Source organism: Lycorma delicatula, chromosome 1 (genome assembly GCF_047948215.1).
Source record: "Lycorma delicatula isolate Av1 chromosome 1, ASM4794821v1, whole genome shotgun sequence".
NCBI classification, from domain to species: Eukaryota; Metazoa; Arthropoda; class Insecta; order Hemiptera; family Fulgoridae; genus Lycorma; species Lycorma delicatula.
Window position 1 is genome coordinate 116530029 of NC_134455.1, and position 23501 is coordinate 116553529.

At 30.3% G+C, this 23501-nt stretch overlaps 1 protein-coding gene across 6 annotated transcripts in view; it reads left to right on the forward strand.

Moving 5' to 3' along the window:
- The window catches only part of LOC142321524 (tudor domain-containing protein 7-like), a 217360-nt gene extending 205253 nt beyond the window's left edge, over positions 1–12107 (forward strand). For all 6 annotated transcript variants that reach the window (XM_075359715.1, XM_075359681.1, XM_075359705.1 and 3 more), the window contains one exon: positions 481–12107. In XM_075359715.1, coding sequence (XP_075215830.1) covers positions 481–722 — 242 coding nt within the window. In that variant the 3' untranslated portion in view covers positions 723–12107. The remainder of the gene's footprint in view (positions 1–480) is intronic.
- The last annotated feature ends 11394 nt before the right edge of the window (positions 12108–23501 follow it).

Genomic DNA, 23501 nt, shown 5'->3' on the forward strand with positions numbered 1-23501 from the left:
AGAGTCATGAAGTACAAACAAACAAAACATGGATGTTGCCCCATAACGCAGCTTACACATATTTAGTCCTTATTTGAGAGTTTCAGGACAAGCATAAAGCATCTGTTTTACTTTCTGTTTCTGAAGATGTTCACACTTAAATAATGCTGATTTCAAATGATAAAAGGTCACAATAGGAAATTTTTTACAGACCTGCTGACTAAATAAACAGATATTTTATTCTGATTGGTACAGAATAATAAATTATAGAATGTCAGGAATATATAGTTATGGTATGTGTAAAAAAATGAACTGCACTACATTTGCCTGGTGGAATCAAAAGAAACATTTATCTGCTTGATCAGAAAAGCAATACAAAGAACACAATTAATTACAACAAAAAAATTAGATATAATTAAAAATCACTTTTTATTTTTTAAATTAAAAATCATTACATTCTTTAACTGAAAAATTATAATTTCTTTTTACTTGACTTTTCAGGCATTGTTCCTGCTCATAGGGACTGGACAGTTGATGATTGCTTACGATTTCAAGATCTAGTTGTTGAAAAACAACTTGTTTCAATAGTAATGGAAAAGGGGCCTGATTTATTAAATCCATCTGAAAGTGTTCTTGGTTTACAGATAATTGATACAACCACTGATGAAGACATTATTATTGCTAATTTACTTGTTGAAGAAAGACGAGCAAAATCTGTAACATTTACTGATATTGAAAAGTGATATTTTATTTGTGATCCATTATTGGCCTAAAAATTTTCAAAATTGTAGTAATATATACATTTGTTATTTCAGACTTATGTTATCCATATGTATATGGTAAAATATATATAATTTGGAATAAATCACCATAGCTGATAAAGTGGTATTTTTTCAACCGTTTAACTTGGCTTGGCTTTGTTTACTTATCTTTTTACTATAATACTGATATTTATTCAGTAAATTGAAATAAGTTCGTCAATTTATGTAAAGATAATTTTTATTCTTTTTTCTATAAACCTTTATAAAAAATAAAATTATTATTAGCTGTAAATTATTTAAAGTTTTATTTCTTTTTTGTTTAAGTAAATGTTTTAATGTGAGATTAAGGAATAAACTTTCAGTTTCACACGATATTTAGAGAAAATTTTCCTTTACGTATATTCATAATTTGTCATTATAAATTAAATTTGTATCAAAAATTTATTTTTAATTAGTTTTGTAGTGCTTATTATTTATTCATAAATTAAAGAGCAATGAACAACCCTTATGTTGAGATATCATATTTTAAGGTTGTTTTGATCTACTGTCTTATTTTTACCATATGTCTATATTGCATAATTTCCATTACCAGCGAACAAACAGATACTATCTGTAGAGAATTTTTTTTATAGTAACAAAAATCAACAAGTAATTTTACATAAAATATTTTCCAACATTAATTTTTCTTACTAAGGAAAAAACATTAATTCTTACTTAAATAAATTAATATTTTACAACAAACATTTCTTTCTTAGACCTAGAGAATATGTGATCTCATTTCTGTTTTGTGGGATAATCATTGTAAGAAGATTCACTGTTAGAATTTTACATAATTCTGCATGAGTTTATTTTGAGCATATTTTATTTTCTGTATTGCATTACTATAATTATCAAATGCAATTTTTTTGTGGGTTTCACATTATAATAAAATTTTAATTTTGTAAATATATAAAGATGTGATAGGAATTGATTATTATTTTATCAGAAAAAGAATAAAATCTCGCAAATTTGGGGGTATGAACTGATATGAAAGTTGAATTAGTGGTACTAATTAATAGTGAAACTATAATTTGGAATACAGTGTATGTTAGGTAAAAAAATTAAAATTTTGTTTCAGGGAATAAAAAGTAATCAGAATTAGATGCAGTTTGAAAATTATTAATATGAAATAATGGAACCGAATCATTTGTTTTTTAACTTCAAAAAATTAAAAGAGATAAGCAATACAAAAAAGTTAAACTTTATTTAGCATTAAATTTATTTATTTTATAGGTACATATTTACATATAAATGATTTATCTATCCTTATGTTTTGATTTCATGCTAAATTTTATTTTGAAAAATTTTAATTTTTTGTTATGTTCTTACATTTCATTTTACAACCTTTTTAAACATTTCACTCAGTGTTTTTCTAAATATCAAAACACAACTAGGCAACCAAAACACATCAAGGGAGTAAGAACCAGTAAATTTTTACAATCTATGACCTTTAAATATTGATACTTTTAATGTTATCATCTTCATTCAGATTTGTTCTTAAGTTGCACTCTTTAAAGAACCATAATCATATTCTCTTTAATACTCGAGACTTATTTAAAGAATAAGTTGAAATATTTAATGGAATTAAAATGCAATGAAGCATTTTAGAAACTGTGGGTCCAGTTTCTTCAGGTTGCTTTGGTTTTCAACTTCAAAAAATATCAATCATGAGTGAAACATTTTAAATGGTTGTATATGTTGAAACAAAAGAAATCTGATCAAAAATAATTTAAAACCAGAACATTTATACAAAAATCTTGTTTTTTTGCATCGGTGGCAAATAAATGAATAACTATTCATAATAGGTAATGTATTTGGTGGTGAATGATCTGTAACACAGATTCAGACATAACATACATTCTTTATTCTCTGTCATCCATAGGGAAGGAATGAACTCAATTAGTCAAAAAATGAACTCAAATTAATCTAATCAAAGATTAATTATCAATAGTCAAATGAACTTAGTTAGTCTAAAAATGTTTGTGGTCATGTATATTATAAATTTATTTAACCAGATATGTAAAAGCCAGGAAAAAAATATTCTCCATGCATTTTTTGTGTGTATACTTTTCAGGTAAAACATTTATATAAAATATCATAAGGTTGCCAAGCTTATTCATATTAAACAATAAATATATTGTTTATCATATTTTTATTAGTTTAGTTTATTATTTTATCATATTAAATATAAATAAATAGCTATTATGTTGCCCTTATAATTCTAACTTTGAATGGCCAACTTGCACAATCATATACTAACTTTTATTTGCTATCCAATATAATAAATTATATATGTATAATAAAATAGTGTAAAATAAAATTATATATAAATCAGAAATACATTATTTTCAGTCTATTCCATTTAAAGGATATATAATAATAACAGTAGATAAAAATGTATCCTAAAATTTTAAGTTACAAGTTCTTTTTTAGGTGTATAGTATAAAGAAAAAGACCACTTGTAAAATATAATGACTTGCTATTAAACAGAAGTAATTAAAATAATAGAACATTAGCAAAAAAAAAAAATTTAAGAAAAAACCAAGTTTTGAAAACTAATTTCAAAAGTTTTATAAATAAAATTAGGTAACATATTCAAATATGACCAGTACAAAAACACATTCGCACTTATCTAAAAATTATACATTTATATAATTGGAGTTAACATCTACTCATCCCATCAATGGCAGAATATCAGCGTTTATTTAAGATTTTGATTTTGTTTTTCAACTTTTTTCCAGAATTATGTGAATAATACAATTCAGTTTCATTTATAGTCTTATAAAATAAATTAAATGTAAAAAACTGTGGTAATTTTTTTTTTATCATAAGGTTGCCAATTGCATATTAAATGATTAAACATAAATATTTCACACATCTAAAATAATATTTAATATCAGATAACAAAAGAACTAAAACTATCAGAAAATATTAACAATGAAACTTTTATGATATGTATAATTATAAATATGGTTATGTTATATCAGCAGAACATTCACACAGGATATTTTGATAACCCAGTAGTCTATAAAATAAATGGTTATGTAACATTGTACATGTAGTTAACATATTCTAAGCTAGTTTACTCCATTAATCATATTACAAAACAGTTAGTCGTGACACTACTGTTGTCAGAAAGGATTCCAACTGTTGTTTTGTTTTTAAATTAGCATATTTGCTAATTTACAAGCAGCGAGTATTAATATTGCCTGGTTGCACACACTAGTGTAGTTGCACCTTACTTTCATGAAGGAATAAAGTAATCAAATTTTTACTACATCATTATTGTTATTAACTAACTGCAACTACCAATTTGAAACTGTGTTGTTGATATGCCCATTACAATCTGTAGACTGTTACATTTTTTATTTTCATGTTTGCAGATTTTGAAATATTTTTAAGCTAATGTAAATCTTATTTCTGTTTATTAGTAAAGTTATTTTTAATTTTAAAATCATATATTAGAAAAATTACTTTTTTTATTGAAATTTATATAATTTTTATTAAAATGTATTGTAATGTATTTTTTTTAATTAGTTATACATTTTCCTTATAATTGATAAACTTCTGTAATTCATTATCACTAGCAATTTTCTGATAATCATAGACTATTAATGATTTGCCAATCAGCTGTTCTGTGATGCAATAGAAGTGTAGTACAGTCTAGTTAAGGTTATGTGGCAGAAAAAAATCCATGTTATAGATAACTTATAAAAAGCTATCACAAAGGAGTTTTACATAATTAAAAATGAAAATAGTAATAATTTATATTTTTTATAGCTATTAAGTAATGTCATGATATTTGTTTGATTTTAGTACGTAAAAGCTTTAATTAATTTCTCAAACATGGCACCACTAATATGTTAAATGAATAAATTAACAATTCATATAATCCACTTTACCAGCCTGTTGATATTATTTAGGTATTTCAGCTTACTTGGAAGTCATCATCAGGAGTTAAAATTAATATATTTAAAGTCAAAAGTTTAAAAAAATCATAGTTAAAATTTAAAAACAGTCATGACTGGTGCGGTCCTACTAGCATACTCTTGAGTTAATACTTAGTAAAAGCTTTAATATGGAATTAAATAAACATTTGCAGTCAGTGAGTGTTATAATATTGCCTGGTTGCGCACACATTAGTGTAGTTGCACCTTACTTTCATGAAGAAATAACGTAATCAGATTTTTTTCACATCAACCTCTAAGCAGGACAGATGTCTTTTTAATCACTATGATAAGGCACAATGGCAGATTTAGCAGAGAGGCCCCAGGCGCAATTCAATTTTGAGGCCCATCTAAATATTTTCACTACCCCTAGACCTTAAGTGTGCATTCTACACACGTGTTTTTTTACTCTGGTAGACACTATACTGCTGGTCCAAAAAAAGTGAGAAAAGGGAAATAACATGAAAATTAACCAATATAAAATTACCACTGGCTTGGCTGTTTTTAAAAAGATTGCTGATGTTCTGATTGTATTAATTATAAAATCAAACTTATTGATACAAGAATTATTAATTTTAATAGGTAAAAGTGTTAAAAACAAAAACTCTTGTAATCCATAAGTATAAAAATAATTTATTTTTAAATTTACTACTGATTTGTGTTTCAAAAATCTTGCAATCTGCAAAATTAAAAATTTGTTGTAAATTATTATAACAGATTTCAGTATATTATTTTTTATATTAGTGGATTACTAGATTCTTTTTTGTTTTTAACAATTACCTATTGAAACCTAATAATTCTTTTACCAGTAAGTTTGAATTTGCATAATTAATACAAATAAAGCCAGGCAGTTGTAATTTTATATTGGTTAATTTTCATTGTTATTTCCCATGTCTCACTTTTTTTGGACCACCAGTATATTGTTTATTTCAAAATAAGGTTCTTTAATAAAAATTACATGAATCGATATAGTTATCTCTGTTCATTAAAAATATATTGAAATTGAATATCAATAACAATTTTTTTTCAGAATATTAAAAACAAACTAAATTTTCTTTCCTTAGCTTTAGCAAATTTATCAATTAGACTTTCATAATCTAATAACCTAACTATATAATTTTCTATAAACATCATAGACAAGTGTCTGTACGTTAGGAAATATGGATTGTAAACCTACCTCCAATTAATAAATTACATGTCAACAGGATTGATGATATTTTTTTTTATAAAATGTCCAATGTTTAATATCAGTATCAATTTGATATTGTGTGCATATGTTTACCACATAATCATTAAATTGTACGTAAGGCATTTTAAAATTAAAGAATAATCCAAAATCCTTTAGAACTTCAACATAAATGACGCTTTTCCGTGATAATTTTGAAACTAGTACATTATAAATAACTTTATGTACATTTATCACAAAATTTTCTTTTACATTAAAATGGGTTCATTTAACAATGTTTCTTCAAACTGCTGTTCTCTTATTTTATTCTTCATTGTTCTCTTATTTTATTCTTCATTGTTCTCTTATTTTATTCTTCTTTTATTTTAACAATGTTTCTTCAAACTGCTGTTCTCTTATTTTATTCTCATCCTTGAGTAGTTCCACTTTTCCATCAGTAAGCTGGCACCGTTCTCAATATCATCAAAGTTGTTCCTGACAGTCATTATAAAATTGGAAAGCGTTAGCAGATTTGTTTCTAACAATAAATTGTATTGGGTGTCTTGCAATGATTTGCTTGAACGATTTATTCTTTCTAATAATTTATCTCAAAATAGATAAAAATGCTGTTTCATAATCACTGAAACATTCTGCCAATTTTTACACCTCCGATTTACTTATAGTTTTTCACTTCAAACATTAATTTGGATTAGCACTTCTTTAATCTTTTGGTAATTACATTTTAATGTGGAAACTGTGTCTGCTCTTGATGCCCACCTAGTGTCACTTATTCTTTTGATATGTGGAGATTGAGTTGTCATACTATTTATAAGTACATTCCATTACCGAGTAGATGCTCAGATAGATTTTGAATAAAATCAAAGTAATTTAATGCACCAGAATGTGATTCCACAGCACAATTTCCTATTAAATTTAAGGTATGGCTAGCACGTGGTACATAGGTTGCTGTATTTATATGATGTTTTATTCGTGCTTGCAATTCACTGTATTTGCCGCTACAGTTTTTTATGTCTATCAATTAATCTCTTAAAGATCCTAGAATTATTCATTCTATATTTATATGATGTTTTATTCGTGCTTGCAATTCACTGCATTTGCCACTACAGTTTTTTATGTCTATCAATTAATCTCTTAAAGATCCTAGAATTATTCATTCTAAATAATCAGAGTTATGATTTTCAGTATTAATAAAACCAAAAAATTGTTCTTTTCAATTTCCATTTTTGTCAACAAATCTCAAAATACAAGTTAATTGATGTACGTGGGCTACATCTGGAGTAGCGTCTGGTAATGGAATAATAAATTGCTTTTTAAACTTTAAATATTAAACATTTCTTGACTTCACTACCCATTAAACTTCTAAATTCGTCACATACCATGTGTGATAAATAAACCTTTCCACTACCTGGATTGCAAAATTTTTGCAAATGAATTTTTAAAAAACTTGAATTCTGCCAGATACTAACTACAACTGAAAAAAATTTCCCTTTCGATTTATTCTATGGCCACGAAATGCTATTGCTAAACTCGCCAATAATTTCACAGTTGTAATGACTCGTAAAACAGCTCACCAATACTTCTGTTCCAAATCAGTTTGTTGTTTTAAGTATGTATCAATATGTTCAGCAATTGATAATTGTTAGTGTAGCATCAGCATTGATTTCATAGAGCCCTGACAAGTTTTGTGACCTCTTCAGTTTCTGGCTAAATTTTTCCAGTCATTGAATCCTGTTGAACATTTTTTCTGTGCATTGAAAAACAGTCTACACACGTAATAATAAATGTATTTGTTTCTGAATATAATACCACTGACTGAATTCTTTAGGATGTTTGCTTTCACACAATAAAAATTTGATTTGCAAACATTTCTATAATAGGATGAGTCTCTATTTTCATATTTTACTTTAAGTTGTAATATCTCCAATATGGCAAGGTTTATTTATCATACAGTTTAATCAGACAAGTTCGGTGACCACAATGCAATGTCATTGGAACATACATAGTTATCTTTATGTCTATCATAGTCTGCTGATAATTTATTTTGTTGTTCTTCTTCGCTATTTGGTTCTTTATTGATAACATTTATATCACAAGTGATTGATTTTTCTTTCGGTTTCATTCTCAACTTGCTCACTGGTTTATCCTGGTGCACATTCTGTTTCGTTTCAGTTCCACTCATCAGAGGAGTGCCGTAAAACTTAGAGTGAAAAATCTCAGAACCCAGGTATTCTGAATGGATTGTAACAAAAGTATATGGAATATGTTCCTAAGACCTATTAGAAAAAATTTTACGTATTAAAAATTTGTGCTTTTTGGTTTATAATAAATCTTTTTGCAAAATATGAAAAAAATTAGTATATTGGTGTTTAATTGACTTTAAGATTTTTTTTGTAAGTATGGAAAATAACTATTTTATCTTAAAAACAAAAAATAAATTCAAAAAATCGGATAAATTCAATGCTGAAACAATGTCATGAGATTTCATATAACAGCTGATCAAACGTTATAACATTATCGTTAACATTATCAAACGTTACCATTATCGTGGACAAATTGAACAAAAGTACCAGGCTGTATTTTGAGCTTGTGAAAGTCACTGAAGCTTTGTATATCTTTGCTTCTTTATATGAACTACAAAAACCCAAAGCATTACATATATCTATTACTTTTTTGGACCAAATTTTCGATGAAGCTTGTCAGATAAAGAAACATGTATTGGTGACATGAAAGATCGTGGTTGTACTGCAGAAATAATAGTGTGAGCTATTGATACATTTATTTTAATAGTTACACAGACTTTCTGGCTTGCTCCATTTATTTGTTAAAATTATTTCAGATAACATGAAACATAATGATTCTGGAATAAATTCGTGAACTCGCTCAAACATTTTATCACTTTCCGGGTAAATTTCGTTATAGTAAACTTGCAATTGGATATCTCTTCGAATAATCTCACCAGCAGCTTTTAATATATTTTTTCCGCTTCCTCGTCATCCAATTTTTGGTTATACCATGTAGATAGAGTTTCATGCAAGACATTTTTAAAACAAATAATTGTGTTAGAACAAAATTTACAGGAAAATATTATATTGTCACCATAATAATTCATTATCATTAATCTTGTCTTCATTGTTTTTTCATTCGGACTATGCTGTTGTTAAAATCCTTTCTTGAATGAGAATTGGCAATCATCGTTTTCTTCAATGTATTTATAAATTTCTTCCGTTGCTGCATCAACTTGTAAAACATGAGAATGGACTTTTTTATCATGCGAAATTTTGTAACGAAATGCAGCAATCCTTGTGGTAATTGCCTTCAGTGGCTACTAAGTTATTACACATGATATTTTTCAAAAAATGCCTCTGTTAAAATCGTCTTTTCGTATTACCAGCAAGCCAAGTATCGATTCTTTAAAATCTAAATGGTTTACAATTATAATTTTTCTTTGCATCGCCTTTGAACCACTTTTTTCCTTTTATTTCATCAGCTTCTTTTCCGCAAATAAAACCATTATTTTGCTAATCAAAAGCTGCTGATGCTAATGACTTATGCAGTTTTTTTCTTTGGTGAAGAGTAAATTAACTGCTTTTGATACTTCCTTTTAAACGATTCGATATATTTTTTGTTAATATTTCTTTAATGTGCAAAGACAGATTCTGCATTATTTAAAAAATTAAACCAATCAACTCCTCGTTGTGCAGGTGCCTGTCTTAAAGTAGGTAATCCTCTTGTAATTTTTATTATTTCTCCTAAGTGTGTATTTTCTCCAGACCAGTTCCTAATTTTTTACGTATGAAGCAATTGTCAGCTTCACAATAATCATCGACATTATCTTCATCCATCCTTAATGAAAATGAAAGAAAAAATAATTTTAAGTAAAAATACATCATTTTAATTTTTGCACAGTAATTGTTAACAATTATTATTGATATTTCAAAAAGTGATTACATACACATAATATAAAACTAGCTGTTAAAAAGTTTCATTATTTACAAAAAAAAATGGTATACAAACCTTTTGTGTTTAAAAACTTTAAAGATATTCATTCTTCGAATGCAGTAAAAATGTTCTTTTGTTTATCGCAATTGACAACATATATTTATCTATGTATATGTGTATATAATTGTTTTAAATTCTTATGCATTTTATTGTTTTTTTATAAGCAAAAGAACAATCATGTGTTTCATACACTTCATTAGTATAAGTGAAACTGAATTATTCTGTGACGTGGCAACAGCTGCCAACTCTGGATTTCATTTGTCCGCCCTTCTCTCTTCAATCCCATTCAAAGGTCTTTGCTTTGTACCTGAGATGTTAGTAATATGATGTAAAAAGCAGAAAATACATTTTATAATCATAAATAAGTGTGATATCTTAAGTAATTGTCATTATTTGTTTAAGTAATTAAAAAACAAAAAGCACATTAAATTATTAGGTAAACATTTTAGTATTGTGTATAAAAAACACTACTCAACAGTTTTTACCTAATTTCATTTAGAATACTCTGGTTCCAAGGTATAAATTTAAGGGCACTCCCATCAGTTCTTTCAGGTTCACATTCTGTTTTAGGTCGTTCTTAAAATTCACATTCTGCATCAGCTCGCTCACATATGAATTTTCAAATGCATTTTCTTTTTTAGCTCGTTATTCTGAAGAAATCAAAAATTTATCCAGCGAATTCCTTTGCCGTTCTGCATTTTCTTTTTCTTTTTGTCTTTTCTGTTTCCAAGCTCCTGATTCAAATTTTCTTTTCATGGGCATGACTAAATCAATAAATAAATTAGTAATGAATAAAGAATAATTTATGAGCAGTAATAATGTTACAAAACAACAATTCCTAAAAGTATGCATAATTAGAAGAAAATTGATTTTATGGATAACCTTGTGTATAAATCTGACGTTGACATCTCCTTATCGAATTAGTCAAATTTGTTACCTAATTAATATTGGTAATTATTCTGTTTTTATGCTTCATCTTATATTCTAAAAAATTATACCTATTTCATGTTAGGATGAAAAATTTGTTCCTTAGTCTGTCTGTGATAGTACTGTCACCCATTTATTTATACGCAGAGTCTAATTGTTACTGTTGGAGAACTTGCAGATTGACTACATAAACGTTAATCTAATATCATTAAGTTATTACATATACTTACTTGATAACGAAACAAATTTTCTATACCTCTACACAATTAAAACACCTAACAAAATTGAATTACACCATTATTTTCTGTCAAACAGTAACAGTATGTATACTAGAACGCTTTATTCTGTTAAAAGTTTTATTCCATCGAACATGTTTGTACTAGTTCGTGAATGCGCATACATTTATTTTCTTAGTAGTTTGTGATCTGTACACCATGGTCTGCGGAACAGTCAGTTCATATGGTTCAAGATATGACCGACCCCTTGGCTTGCCACCTGCAAAACTTGTCATAGCTGGTGTTATTCATTTGTCAATTTAATTTAGGGTATTAATTAATTTTATTATGAAAAAAATATATTTAAATAAAATAATTTTTTTATTTTGAGGCTTCAGGTGCGGATCTTATGCACCTGTGCAGAAGTCCGCCTCGGATAAGACATAAGAACAAAATTGTGTTATACAGATACGAGGTTATAAACTAAAAAAAAAATTACTGGATAATTTCATTATTAAACATAATTCTGAGAAAAATGCAAATAGGTTTATAAATTATGTAAAGAATTCTATTTCACTAATAATACTTCTTTAATAAAAAGGGTATTGTTTCATATTTGTAGATATATTTTTGCAATATTGTTATGCATTAACAAAAACCTCAGATACGTGTAATTACACTGTATCATTAGTTATGATTTCTTTTTAATTTTTTGACAGTTTTAATAAGAAGGAAAAAAGAGCAACTTGTTATTTTTCAAAGGAATGTTCCATTAAAAAAAATGTAAAATTTATATATGATTGTTAATAATCTTAATAGTACCATTCCATTAACACCATGCCATTGCTACATAGGTTATAAAATAATGTATTTTTTGAAATTTAGCAACTGCTATTTATTTAAGTATATAAAATTATGAAAAGGGTTAATTACTTAGTGTAAATATTATAAATATTTTGTTTTAAAAATATGTAAAACTATGTAAGAAATGTAAAAATTTAATTAAAAAATGTAATTTCCTGGACGAATAAATTTATTTTGTTTTTTGAATGTATACGTTAATTTAATTTTTAAGATATAAGTATAAAAATAAAATATCCTAAATACATATTCTTTTCCAGAGCAGAAGGTATGCTTATTTACTATCGGCAAATTTCAATTGTAAATCAGCAGCTTTTGTTTTATGCTAAAAGCTCATAACCATGCTTTCATGTAAGATTTGTATATTCCATGAAAACATATCAAGACCTTTATAGTGAAAATTTTGTAATCATATTTGTTACAATTTTATCCATACGAAGATTACACATACATAAGGAAAAAATATTTTTATGTTTACTAATTCAGTTTTTAAGTTTATTAATTTGTTAATTAAATATAACATTTATGATATTAGCAAAGGTAATATGCACCTAGGGTTTCTTTTCTTCATTAACTTCAGAAAGGACCATTAATGCTACATTTCTTCTGTATCGCATACATAACTCCAGTGAGCTGGTACTACCCAGATTATGTGCTCTATAAACATTTATAGTCAATATGATGATATGTTTGGAAAGGGTGTTAGAACGCTGAAAAAGAAATTTCAGTGTATAAAACTACCTTGATCAGGTTTTCTAAAGCTACCATCTTCTTGGGAGACCAAAAACCATCTGGAATCACAGGATCTCTTTTTAGTTTTGTATGTGTTATAGTAATTAAAAATTTACAGTTTTAAAAAAAGTTAAAATTCACAATGTAATAAATAATTTTAAATGCTGCATATCATATCATCCAACTGATACAACTTCTTTTGTACTCTTTTATCAGTTGTTTGGTTTGAGACAACCATTCCATTCTCCTGTATGTGTGTGTGTGTGTGTGTGGATGAGATGAAGCTACCAAAATGCATTTCCATTTTCTGTTTTGTTCCAGTCTCTTAGCTTCACTATATCTTCTTCATTTTTGACACTTAGTTATTCGTTTAATCATTCTAATCTTTGTTTTGCAATATTAATTTTTTTCTGCATTTAAGCTCTGGTTTGTACTAGTTCTTTTTTGAGATTCTTTCTTAGCCCATATTTTGTAATTTTATTACTATAATAAAATCATTTGATACTAATATATTATAAATTCTATGTTTTCATTTTACTATTCCTTATTCAGCTTTCTATTTTATTTAATTACTAATTTTTTGCTCTGGTTTACTTTAAAATTTAATTTCTTACATCATTCCAGTTATGGAATGATAAATATTCCGATTCATAAAATTATAGAAAATTAATTATCAGAAGGTTGTAACATAATTATTTTTCTTCTCTGAACTGTCATACTAGCCTTGAATATTTTCTTTCATATTTAAATTAAAATATAATATTTTCTCTCTATCAGCTATCTTCCATCCTGACATACAGAATGATTGTTGTTGTGCAACCCAAATTTTTCTGCATTGTAGGAATGATATTTAAATTTGTAAAAGATATTTTAATTAGGGTTATTTTTTGTGTCATAGAATAGTGTAGGTACACTATTTTACGTGCATTACTACTAGATCACACCTCCAGGCAGCAGTGGCACCAAGCAGTTTGTTTAGTTCGAGCAGCAATGTCTTTTATGCAAGAACTTCCTTATTGTTGCGAGTTACTGCGAATCGAAATTGTATGCAAAATGTCAAAAAGATTTTTTAAATGCTTTTCCAGATAGATTCTAATGTGCCAAACAAATCCACTATATGTCGGTTATTTAATCATTTTCAGGATACAGGTAATGTGCATGAATGTAAGCATACCTGCTGGCCAACTGTTTTGACTGACAACAATCTGCAGACGATAAATGAAACACTTCTTCATTCTTCAAAAACTTTCTAACCAGATTGAGTTATCTTACAGAAGTGTTCATAAGGCTACTAAAGTTCTAAAATTACATGTATACCAGATTAACGCAAGTCATCAGTTGCAAGAACTGAATGACAATGGAGAATTGAATGCAATGTTGTTGGTGGTTTAGAAGTTTCATTCAAAATGACATATCTATTCTACACAAGGTTTTTTCAGCAATGAAGCTTGGTTTCATCTTAGCGGATATGTTAACAGTCAAAATTACAGAATATGGTTTTCGGAGAACCCACATGTGTTACATGAACAGCCATTACATTTGCAAAAAAATTGGGGTGGTGTGGTGTATCTTATCAGAGAACTGTCGAGCCTTTTTTTTTTTCAGAGACTATCACAACTGAACAGTATCAAGAAATCATCCAGTTTATACCTTTTCTACATGCTGATGAACGTGTTTGCTAGCTCCAACAAAACATAGCAGTTGTACACATGGCAAACACTAGTATGCAATTTCTTCAATGACCAGATAATTTCTCGTGGTCTATGGCATCCTCGTTTACCAAACCTGAGTCATCCCGATTTTTATTTGCAGGGTGTTTTGAATGATAATGTGTACTCAAACAACCCACATACACTTGATGAACTTAAAATATTGAGGACTGTATATCAAATATCACTGTTGCTACACTGAAAAAGGTTGCATACAATGTAAGAAAATGCATTGTTGCACACATTGAAAATCATGGTGGACATTTCCAGCACTTATAAACTTGTGATACTTTTGTAAATGTTAATATTAGTTTGTAAATTAATAAAAAGGCTTTCTAAAAAAAAACAATTTGTTGTCATTTGGGCTGTGCGACTTTACGATCACCCATCATTATTTTGTATTTGCTTCATTTACCCAAAACAATCACTTATATTCCAATAGACTACATCTTTGTTTCCTATTTTTACAATCCAATATACTTTGATAATAAAAGAGGCCAGTAATCCTTTAGTGATATTAAGGGATCTAACTATTTGACTTGGGTAACCCAAAATCAAACTTTGGAATGTCACTACACACAGTGACTGCTATGTAGCAGTCCCTCAGGGGCTCTATCTTTTAAAAATACAGGGAGCGATGACCCTGAGAAACCTGAGCTGCTTGCAGTTTTTTCAAACTATACATGCGCTGCAGTCATGTATACTAGGTAACAAAAAATTCTCACTTCATAATTCAAACATAATCATATTGCACCAAAAATACATTACATTCTATTCTCACATGTTCATAAGCTAGCAATGAATGGAAGTGTAGCTCCTCTTTCTGATTTGGATGGTTAGAGTTTAAACCAACTTAAGCTTCCTCTGTGCAAACCATGTATTGTTCTACTTTTTCTAAGCGGCTCCTTCAGGATTGTGACAGAAATTGTATAATGTATAGAATGTTGGAGTCTGAACTGCTAAGTGTAAATCTCAAGATTTGTTGTTCAGTCCATGTGGAAGATAATCATCTAGAATTAATTAGGTGAGATCATACACACGATGGTATTCTCTTTGTCAGTTTTCACATTGCCTAGTTACTCAGGTAAGAATATTTTAAAATAAAACTTACTCAGCATGTATGGGAAGATCTGGTTCACATCTGTCTGATGGTTGAAATAATGAAGGAATTGCAAGTAAAAACTCTATTTAGAGTTCTTTTTTTCTTACCATTAGGCATTGAAAAGAAGGGCAAACCCTTAGGCAGATATTGCCATTTGTTATCTATCAAAGTACCAAGGGATATTGCAGGATTCCAAAATCAATAAAGAAATTCAGCTCAAGAATGATTTTAACTGAGATTGATAACTGGTGACCTTATTTTATACAAATGGCTTTTTAGAAAGTATAAACCAGTGTCACAAGTAATTAAAAAAACATGGAGGATTTCACTACATTATTGAAGTCCATAAATCAATAGATTCCAGATAATGATTTTTTTTCGTCATGATTTTGATATATCCAGTCTTTGTGAAAAAGTTGAATACAATATGTGACTAGGATTAGGAGGGGATGAAAAATGTCAACTTTCAACCTGGATTTTACCTTTGGCATGCCTTTCCTATAAGAATGATTGAGGTTTGGTACTTGTCACTACTCATCTACTATGTTCTGGATCCAGAACAATGTTTCAATTGACAGGATGCCAGTATTACAGAGACAGCATGTCAATAGAATTGCCCAAAATTTAGTACATGGGACTTGAATCAGAGTGCCTATTTACAGCTGCTGGCTGGGAATATAAGAGAATGCAAGTGCTGAGAATTTAATACATTTTGATGTCTTCTGTGGCATGACAAGTTCACAACTGACTCTTGTAGAGCCCTGAAATGAGGGAGGGGATATGTTGCCTAACAGAATGGATTATCTGAAAGTCTTGTAAATCTTTAACTGAAAAGGGGCAACAAAAATCATAAGTTACCAAAAATATTATTTCTTATTTATTCTGTTTACCAAAATTCTGCATTAAAATGTTTGTTAAACTTGTACAAAATAATTTTTGGAGAATAAATTTTCAGAAATGATGTGAAATTATCAATCTCTTTATTAAAACCTCGTAATGACAAATCTTCCACCTCTAACAACTGTTTTATGTAAGTTGATAAAAAGAATAATGAGCTATAGAATGGTGAAGTATCTTGAGAAGAACAGTATTACCATACCAAAATTTGAATTTTGATGAGGAAGAATGCCCATCAATTACCTAACTGCCCTCGAAGCAGCTGTGCAGAATACTTATGATATTTGCTAATGCCTTGTTCTGATTTCTTAAATTTTGAAAAATAATGTGACGTTTAATGAAATCCAGGCTATGTCATGTTATTTTTTTGTCTTATTAAACTATTAGCTTAATAAAGGCATACTTTATTTGCTATTGCATCTCATTGCATGACAGTAGTAAAATATGGGAGATTAAGAACAATTTTCCCAACAAAAAGTGGATCACTTACTTGACAACAGATATAGGCATAGAATATTCTGATTAACTGGTAAAAGGAAAAATCATATTACACAGCACAATTGAAACCTATTTAAAAAATGATATTAGTAACTTACTTTCTACTCAATATTTTCATGACACACAGTTAACGTATGCTTAGTGAAGAAATGTATTAACTATTAGAAAATATTGTTTGTTTGAACAGAACAAACAATAGTTTGTATAGTGAGTTTTTTTTAAAAAACAAATTCCTGTTCCTCACTACAGATCTAAGCTTGCAAACCTGCAGTGTGGTAGATTGATGTGTATGTTCCATTAGGTGAAAAGGCAGTTTTTTCAGAAAGTTTGTGGTTTATACATTTTAAAATTAATGAAACAATAAGTTAATTATTTGATAAGTTCCCTATAGTGAATCTCTGTTTTAATCATTATAGCATTTACAAAATGCTGCTATAATGTTATGTAAGTTAGATATTAAATGATATTTTAGAAAGTTGAAGCTAGGGAAGCTAGCTTTTTTTTAATAAATCCATATTTATATAACAAATCTACATTAAATTGATAAATTTAAATAAGTTCACAGTTAACATGACATAAGTTTATTAATAGCTTATTGCATTTATAATTCTATTATAATAAAGATTTTGTATATTTATTATGGACTGCTTGTCATGATTTCAATAGTCTGAAAGTAAAATGAACTTATCTACATCAAAACAAAGGTAACTACCATTCCTTATGACACAAGATAATGGAAGTTTTACTGAAAAATCTACATCTAAACTAATATTATAAAGAGGAAAGATTTGTTTGTTTGTATCGAATAGGCTGCGAAACTACTGAACCGATTTGAAAAATTATTTTTCCATTAGAAGCCGACATTATCGCTGATGAACATAGGCTACTTTTTACCACGTTATTTAAGCAACATATTTTAATTTTTCCATCTTTGTAATTCAGTAACTAGCAACTGTCCGTCGTCGTCGTGTCTCTCTTGACGCTCGCGTCCCCACCAGTGCCTGCCACTGCTCCCTCGCCAATCCCACACTCCGCTCGGCTAGCTCTTTTTTTCTGTTTAGCCTCCGATAACTACCGTTTAGATAATTCTTCAGAGGATGAATGAGGATGATATGTATGAGTGTAAATGAAGTGTAGTCTTGTACATTCTCAGTTCGACCATTCCTGAGATGTGTGGTTAATTGAAACCCAACCACCAAAGAACACCGGTATCCACGATCTAGTATTCAAATCCATGTAAAAATATCTGGCTTTACTAGGACTTGAACGCTGTAACTCTCGACTTCCAAATCCGCTCGGCTAGCTAGGCAGCAGCATGTGCACTCCGGTGCGGGAGGGGAGTTAATGTCACAAAATAAAGTGCCGCGCGGTCGGCTTCCTACGCAGCGGTTGTGTGCGATATCGAATATTTTTCCTTGAAAATATTTTGAATTTTTTATAATTTTTTAATCACCACTTCATATACAGGCTAATTCCTGTTCAACATGTAAGCAAATAATTTAGTATTAGTTGATGTAGTATTTAGTTTTTTTATCATTTCAAAATGCCCAAAAGATTAAGATCTCAACTTTCTAGAAATAGTTTACAGGCTAGGGCAATAAAAATAATTTCATTTAAACATGAAAAAATTCATAAAATTATTCACAAAAGATGAAATATTCGGCAAAGTGAAATGTTACATGGCAAATGTGGAGTGGCAGAAGCGGGGTTTACCTTATTGTCATTTGCTGTTTTGGCTAGAAAGAAAAATCCAGCCAGACGAAATTGATAGTGCCATAGTTGCGGAACTGCCCAACCAACAAAACGACCCGATATTGTACGATATCGTGACTAAAAATATGGTTCACGGTCCATGCGGAGAGCATAACTTAACAGCACCATGTATGAAAAACGGTATCTTCACAAAAAAATACCTTCGACGTTTCGTCAACGATACCCAAACCGGAGAGGGCGGATATCCAGTTTATCGTCGTCGTGACGCCGAAAATGGAGGCCAGAGCGCTACGCTAAATATCAGAGGAAGTACTTTCTATATAGATAATAGGTGGATTGTCCCTTATTCTCCATTATTGTGTAGGATGTTTAACGCGCACATAAATATCGAGTACTGCCACTCAGTTCAACCCATCAAATACATTTGTAAATATATCAATAAAGGATCTGACCAAGCTACTTTTAGCGTCAAAAACCCAAACGATAAAGTGGAAAACTATGTAAATGGCCGGTACATAAGTACATCCGAAGCTGTTTGGCGAATTTTAGAATTTTCCATTCACGAGCGACATCCTACAGTCTTGCAGTTAGCCGTCCACTTAGAAAACGGCCAAAGGGTGTATTTTACCGCAGAAACGGTGGACAAGTGGCCCAAAACCCTGAACAACTGCAACAAATATATTATTTTTTTAAATGGGTGCACCAACCGTGTGAAGCCGGGCCGGGCAGCTATATTCAATAAATTAAGTGATTCCGACGCGGACGAAGTCGCGGGTTTCAGCTATGTATCATATAGTCGTTAATTTTTGCGAATCAATTTTCACAATGAAGTACTATTTGTAACGAGAGAATAAATCCCACGCGGACGAAGTCGCGGGCCACGGCTAGTTATAAATAAAAGTGAAAAACAATAAATACAAATTGAACTAGTTCTTAATTTTCTAAGGAAATTTCTTTGTTTACTTTAACAATTTCACAGTCCATTAGAAATTCTATAGGTGTTATATTAATCCTATGACACTAAATAAAAATGTATTTTTGTCAGTTTTTTGCAGATTGATAAGGATATTGAGAGACTAAAAAACTAAAAATTTCCTGTAAATACAATTTATTACTTTAAAACATAGAAAATAAATAATAATGATAACATTAACATACAAAATAGTATTCAAATAAAACGATAAGATTTATTTAATGACAGTTAAGGAAGCACATACAGATACATACAGTTTACTGCTGTTACAGGGTTTGAAGCCTACCGAGTAAACTGTTCATGCTGACACATAGCGATTGAAATATTACAGCAGAAGTTGACAATTTTCTTGATTGTATTGTGTTTAATGATGAATCAACCATTTCGCATGATTGGAAAAGTTAACATATATAATGTCTATGTCTGGAAGTCGGATAATCCCCATAAAATCTTGTAATGCAAAAGGGACTCCCCAAAATTAAATATTTTCTGTGCAATTTCTTGATGGCAAGTTTACAGCAAGTGTAACAGTTTTGCTGAAGCAAGCATAACAGGAGTTTGTCATTTGGACATGTGCATACATAGATTTTTTCTTAACTGCAGGATGGATTGGCGAATTTTATTAGCTAACAAGATGGAGCACCTTCTCACTGGAATAATAACTGTGTATGAGTTATTGAATTCATGTTCAGTATGGGAATGATTGAATGAAGTTTTTCCCAACTTCTAGATTGGTCAGCATGGACTCAATGACAGAGCTTGTTTTTGCAGTGTCCTCTACTCATACCCATTCAGCTGTTTTTGCAGTTTTTTGTGTCCATTGAGGTCACCTGATCTAACCCCATGTGATTTTTTTTCTTTGGTGTTTCATAAAAGTTCTTGTGTATGTGCCTCTGCTACCTGCTGATCTACCCAATTTGAGACACAGAATTAAAGAAGCATTCTATTACTCCAAGCATATTGGTTGAAGGATGGATAAACTCTCCTATGGATTGGACATGTGCCGCATGATGAAAGGTGCTCACATTAAACACTTGTTAGTGAGAAAAACTGTAAGAGTTACTTTTTCATTTTATTTTTGATTCATTACCTTTAGAATCACAAATATCTTAGTGTAAATAATAATTGAAATACAGTATGTTTCTGATAAATTTTTAGTAATTTAAAAATCTGTCCAGAAGCCTAGTATTTAAGTGACCTTCACAGAAAGCAGTATACTTTCTGGTTATATAAGGTTTGTAAAACTCTAGAACAAAGTGAATAGTGGTAATTGTCAAGAAAAGCTTCATTTTATTAAAAAATACTGTATGTCTATGTAAATTTAGTATGAGATTGTTATCATTTAAGAAATCATATCCCTTGGTGTCAGCGTATGGGGTACATCACAATGGTGACATTATGATCATGTCATCTAGATGCGACAGTGTGTATTTGGTTTAATTCCAAACATACATGTATGTTTGTATAAAATAGTTGCAATACAGTATCAGTTTTCACTGACATTGTAGTTGTATGCTCTGTATTTATCCAATTAATTCCTAAATTAATCCAGACAGAAGGAAAAAGGGTATAAAAATGTTAAACTTTATTTCCTTTTATAACCAACTAAAGGTTAACTGCCCAATTACAGTCATTGATGAGAGATGAATTTTTGCAGCATTTGAAAAAAATGACTGGGATTTGAATCCAGGACCTACCAGTTAAATGCAGTGATGCTACCATTCCACCACAGAAGTCAGCAATATTAACACCTAAAATACTAATGATAATCTGAATCTATGATGCATATATGTACAATTATGAATGATGTTACAAATAAACCATTATGTGGCAGTTATTAATCAATATTTTTTTTTTTGCGTGGGAATGCTTTAGCTCAGATATGCTACAGTGGCTCGGTTTGTTCGTATCAAAGCATGATTTTGCCAAACCGTCCAAAGCACGAGGTTTTCGTACAAGGTTCTTCTTTTTATTTCCTGTTTCGCCTCTGGGAATTACCATCAGATATTACTTCAGAGGATGAATGAGTATGATATGTATGAGTGTAAGTGAAGTATACTCTTTTACAGTATCAGGTCAACCATTTCTGAGATGTGTGGTTAATTGAAATCCAACCACCAAAAAACACCAGTATCCACAATCTAGTATTCAAATCCGTATAAAAGTAACTGCCTTTTCTAAGACTTGAACACTAGAACTCTTGACTTCCAAATCAGCTGATTTGCGAAGATGCATTCACCACTAGACCAATTCAGTGGGTCGTTCGTAGAAGGTTGACATCATATATATGTTGCCTTATAAAATATAAATCCCCACCAAATTTACAAGCTAAATTTTATGAAACCCCAATATGTAGATAGGTTAAAACATGACACTGTGTTCTTTGCTTTGGAGGCTATATATGAGGTTTGTCATATTGTCTGTAAAATGAGGTTTGTTATAGTACGAGGGTCAATTATTATCCGCAATTTAGTTATATTTTTGTTTATGTTGGTAGTACTGTCATGTTGCGTAGATGACGCATGCATGGTTTAATTGTAGTTATGTCTGTGTAGGTTTGATGCTGCTAGGTAAGTTCCATTATCGCTGCCCTGCCGTTAACCATGGCTGCTCCGCTTTCAGTTTGCACCAAAAAAGAGCAATGTTCAGTGATCTGTTTTTTGTGGTCGGAAGGTGTATCAGGGGCTGAAATTCATCGAAGACTTTCAGTACAGTACGGGAACAGTATGTTGCCGCAATGGAGTGCCTACAAATGGATTGAAAAATTCAAAAACAGTCGCACAAGTGTTACGCATGATGAAGTAGCCGGACAACCGTTTACTGCCACAAATGAGGAAAACATTGAAGGTGCATGTGACACGGTTTTTATTAGACAGACGACTAGCTATTGATGAAGTGGCACATCGTCTGCAAATTAGTCACGGTTCTGCCTACGAAATCATCCACAACAGACTTGGGTTTCATAAAGTCTGTGCAACATGGTCCCAAAACAACTAGCACAGTTGCATAAATAAATGCACATGGGCATCTGCCAAAAACATTTGAATTGCTATGGTTATGAATCTTCTTAGACAGAATCATCACTGGCGACGAAACACGGATCCATTATTACGAGCCGGAGAGTAAACAGCAAAGTATGGAATGGAAACATACAAATTTGCCCTGCAAAAAAAAGTTCAAGACCCAACCATCCACAGGAAAACTGATGCTTATGGTTTTTTGGGACTCACAAGGTCCAGTAATGGAACATTATGAGGAAAGGGGCACGACAATAAACAGTGAGATTCTTACTGCCAAGCTGAAGCCTGCAATTCGAAGCAAACGCTGAGGACTTCTGTCGAAAGGTGTTGTGTTGTTGCATGATAATGCCCGTCCACATACTGCTACCCACACTGCTGAAACGCTCCAGAAACTCAACTTTGCAAGTACTGGCTCATCCTCCATATAGTCCTGATCTTGCCCCTTCTGACTACCACTTGTTTGGTCCACTCAATGAGGCATGGGGCCGTTGATTTACCTCGGACGAAACAGTGAAAGAAGCGGTGCATTCCTGGCTCGCAGCTCAACTGAAAACCTTCTTTTATGAGGGCATCAGGAAGCTTGTGCAACGATGGACCAAGTGCGTTGAAATGCAAGGGGACTATGTTGAAAAATGATGTACATGTAAGTTTCCTATTTGTATTGCAATAAAATTTATAACTACATTGCAGATAATAATTGACTTACCCTCGTATATTGTATAATACAACATACAAATCTTCCTCTTTAATGTAGGACATGCTTTCTTGTTTTGTCTGCTTCTGCTCTGTTAGAGTGAACCAGAACAATGACAGCGGCCACATGATCCCCTCAAACTCTTCCCAGACACACGTGTGTCTGGATGATTTTAAAATCAAATTTTTCTCAAAGAAATCTTCATTTGAGCAAATAAAGCAATTCAATGAACCCCCCTCCCACCACTCA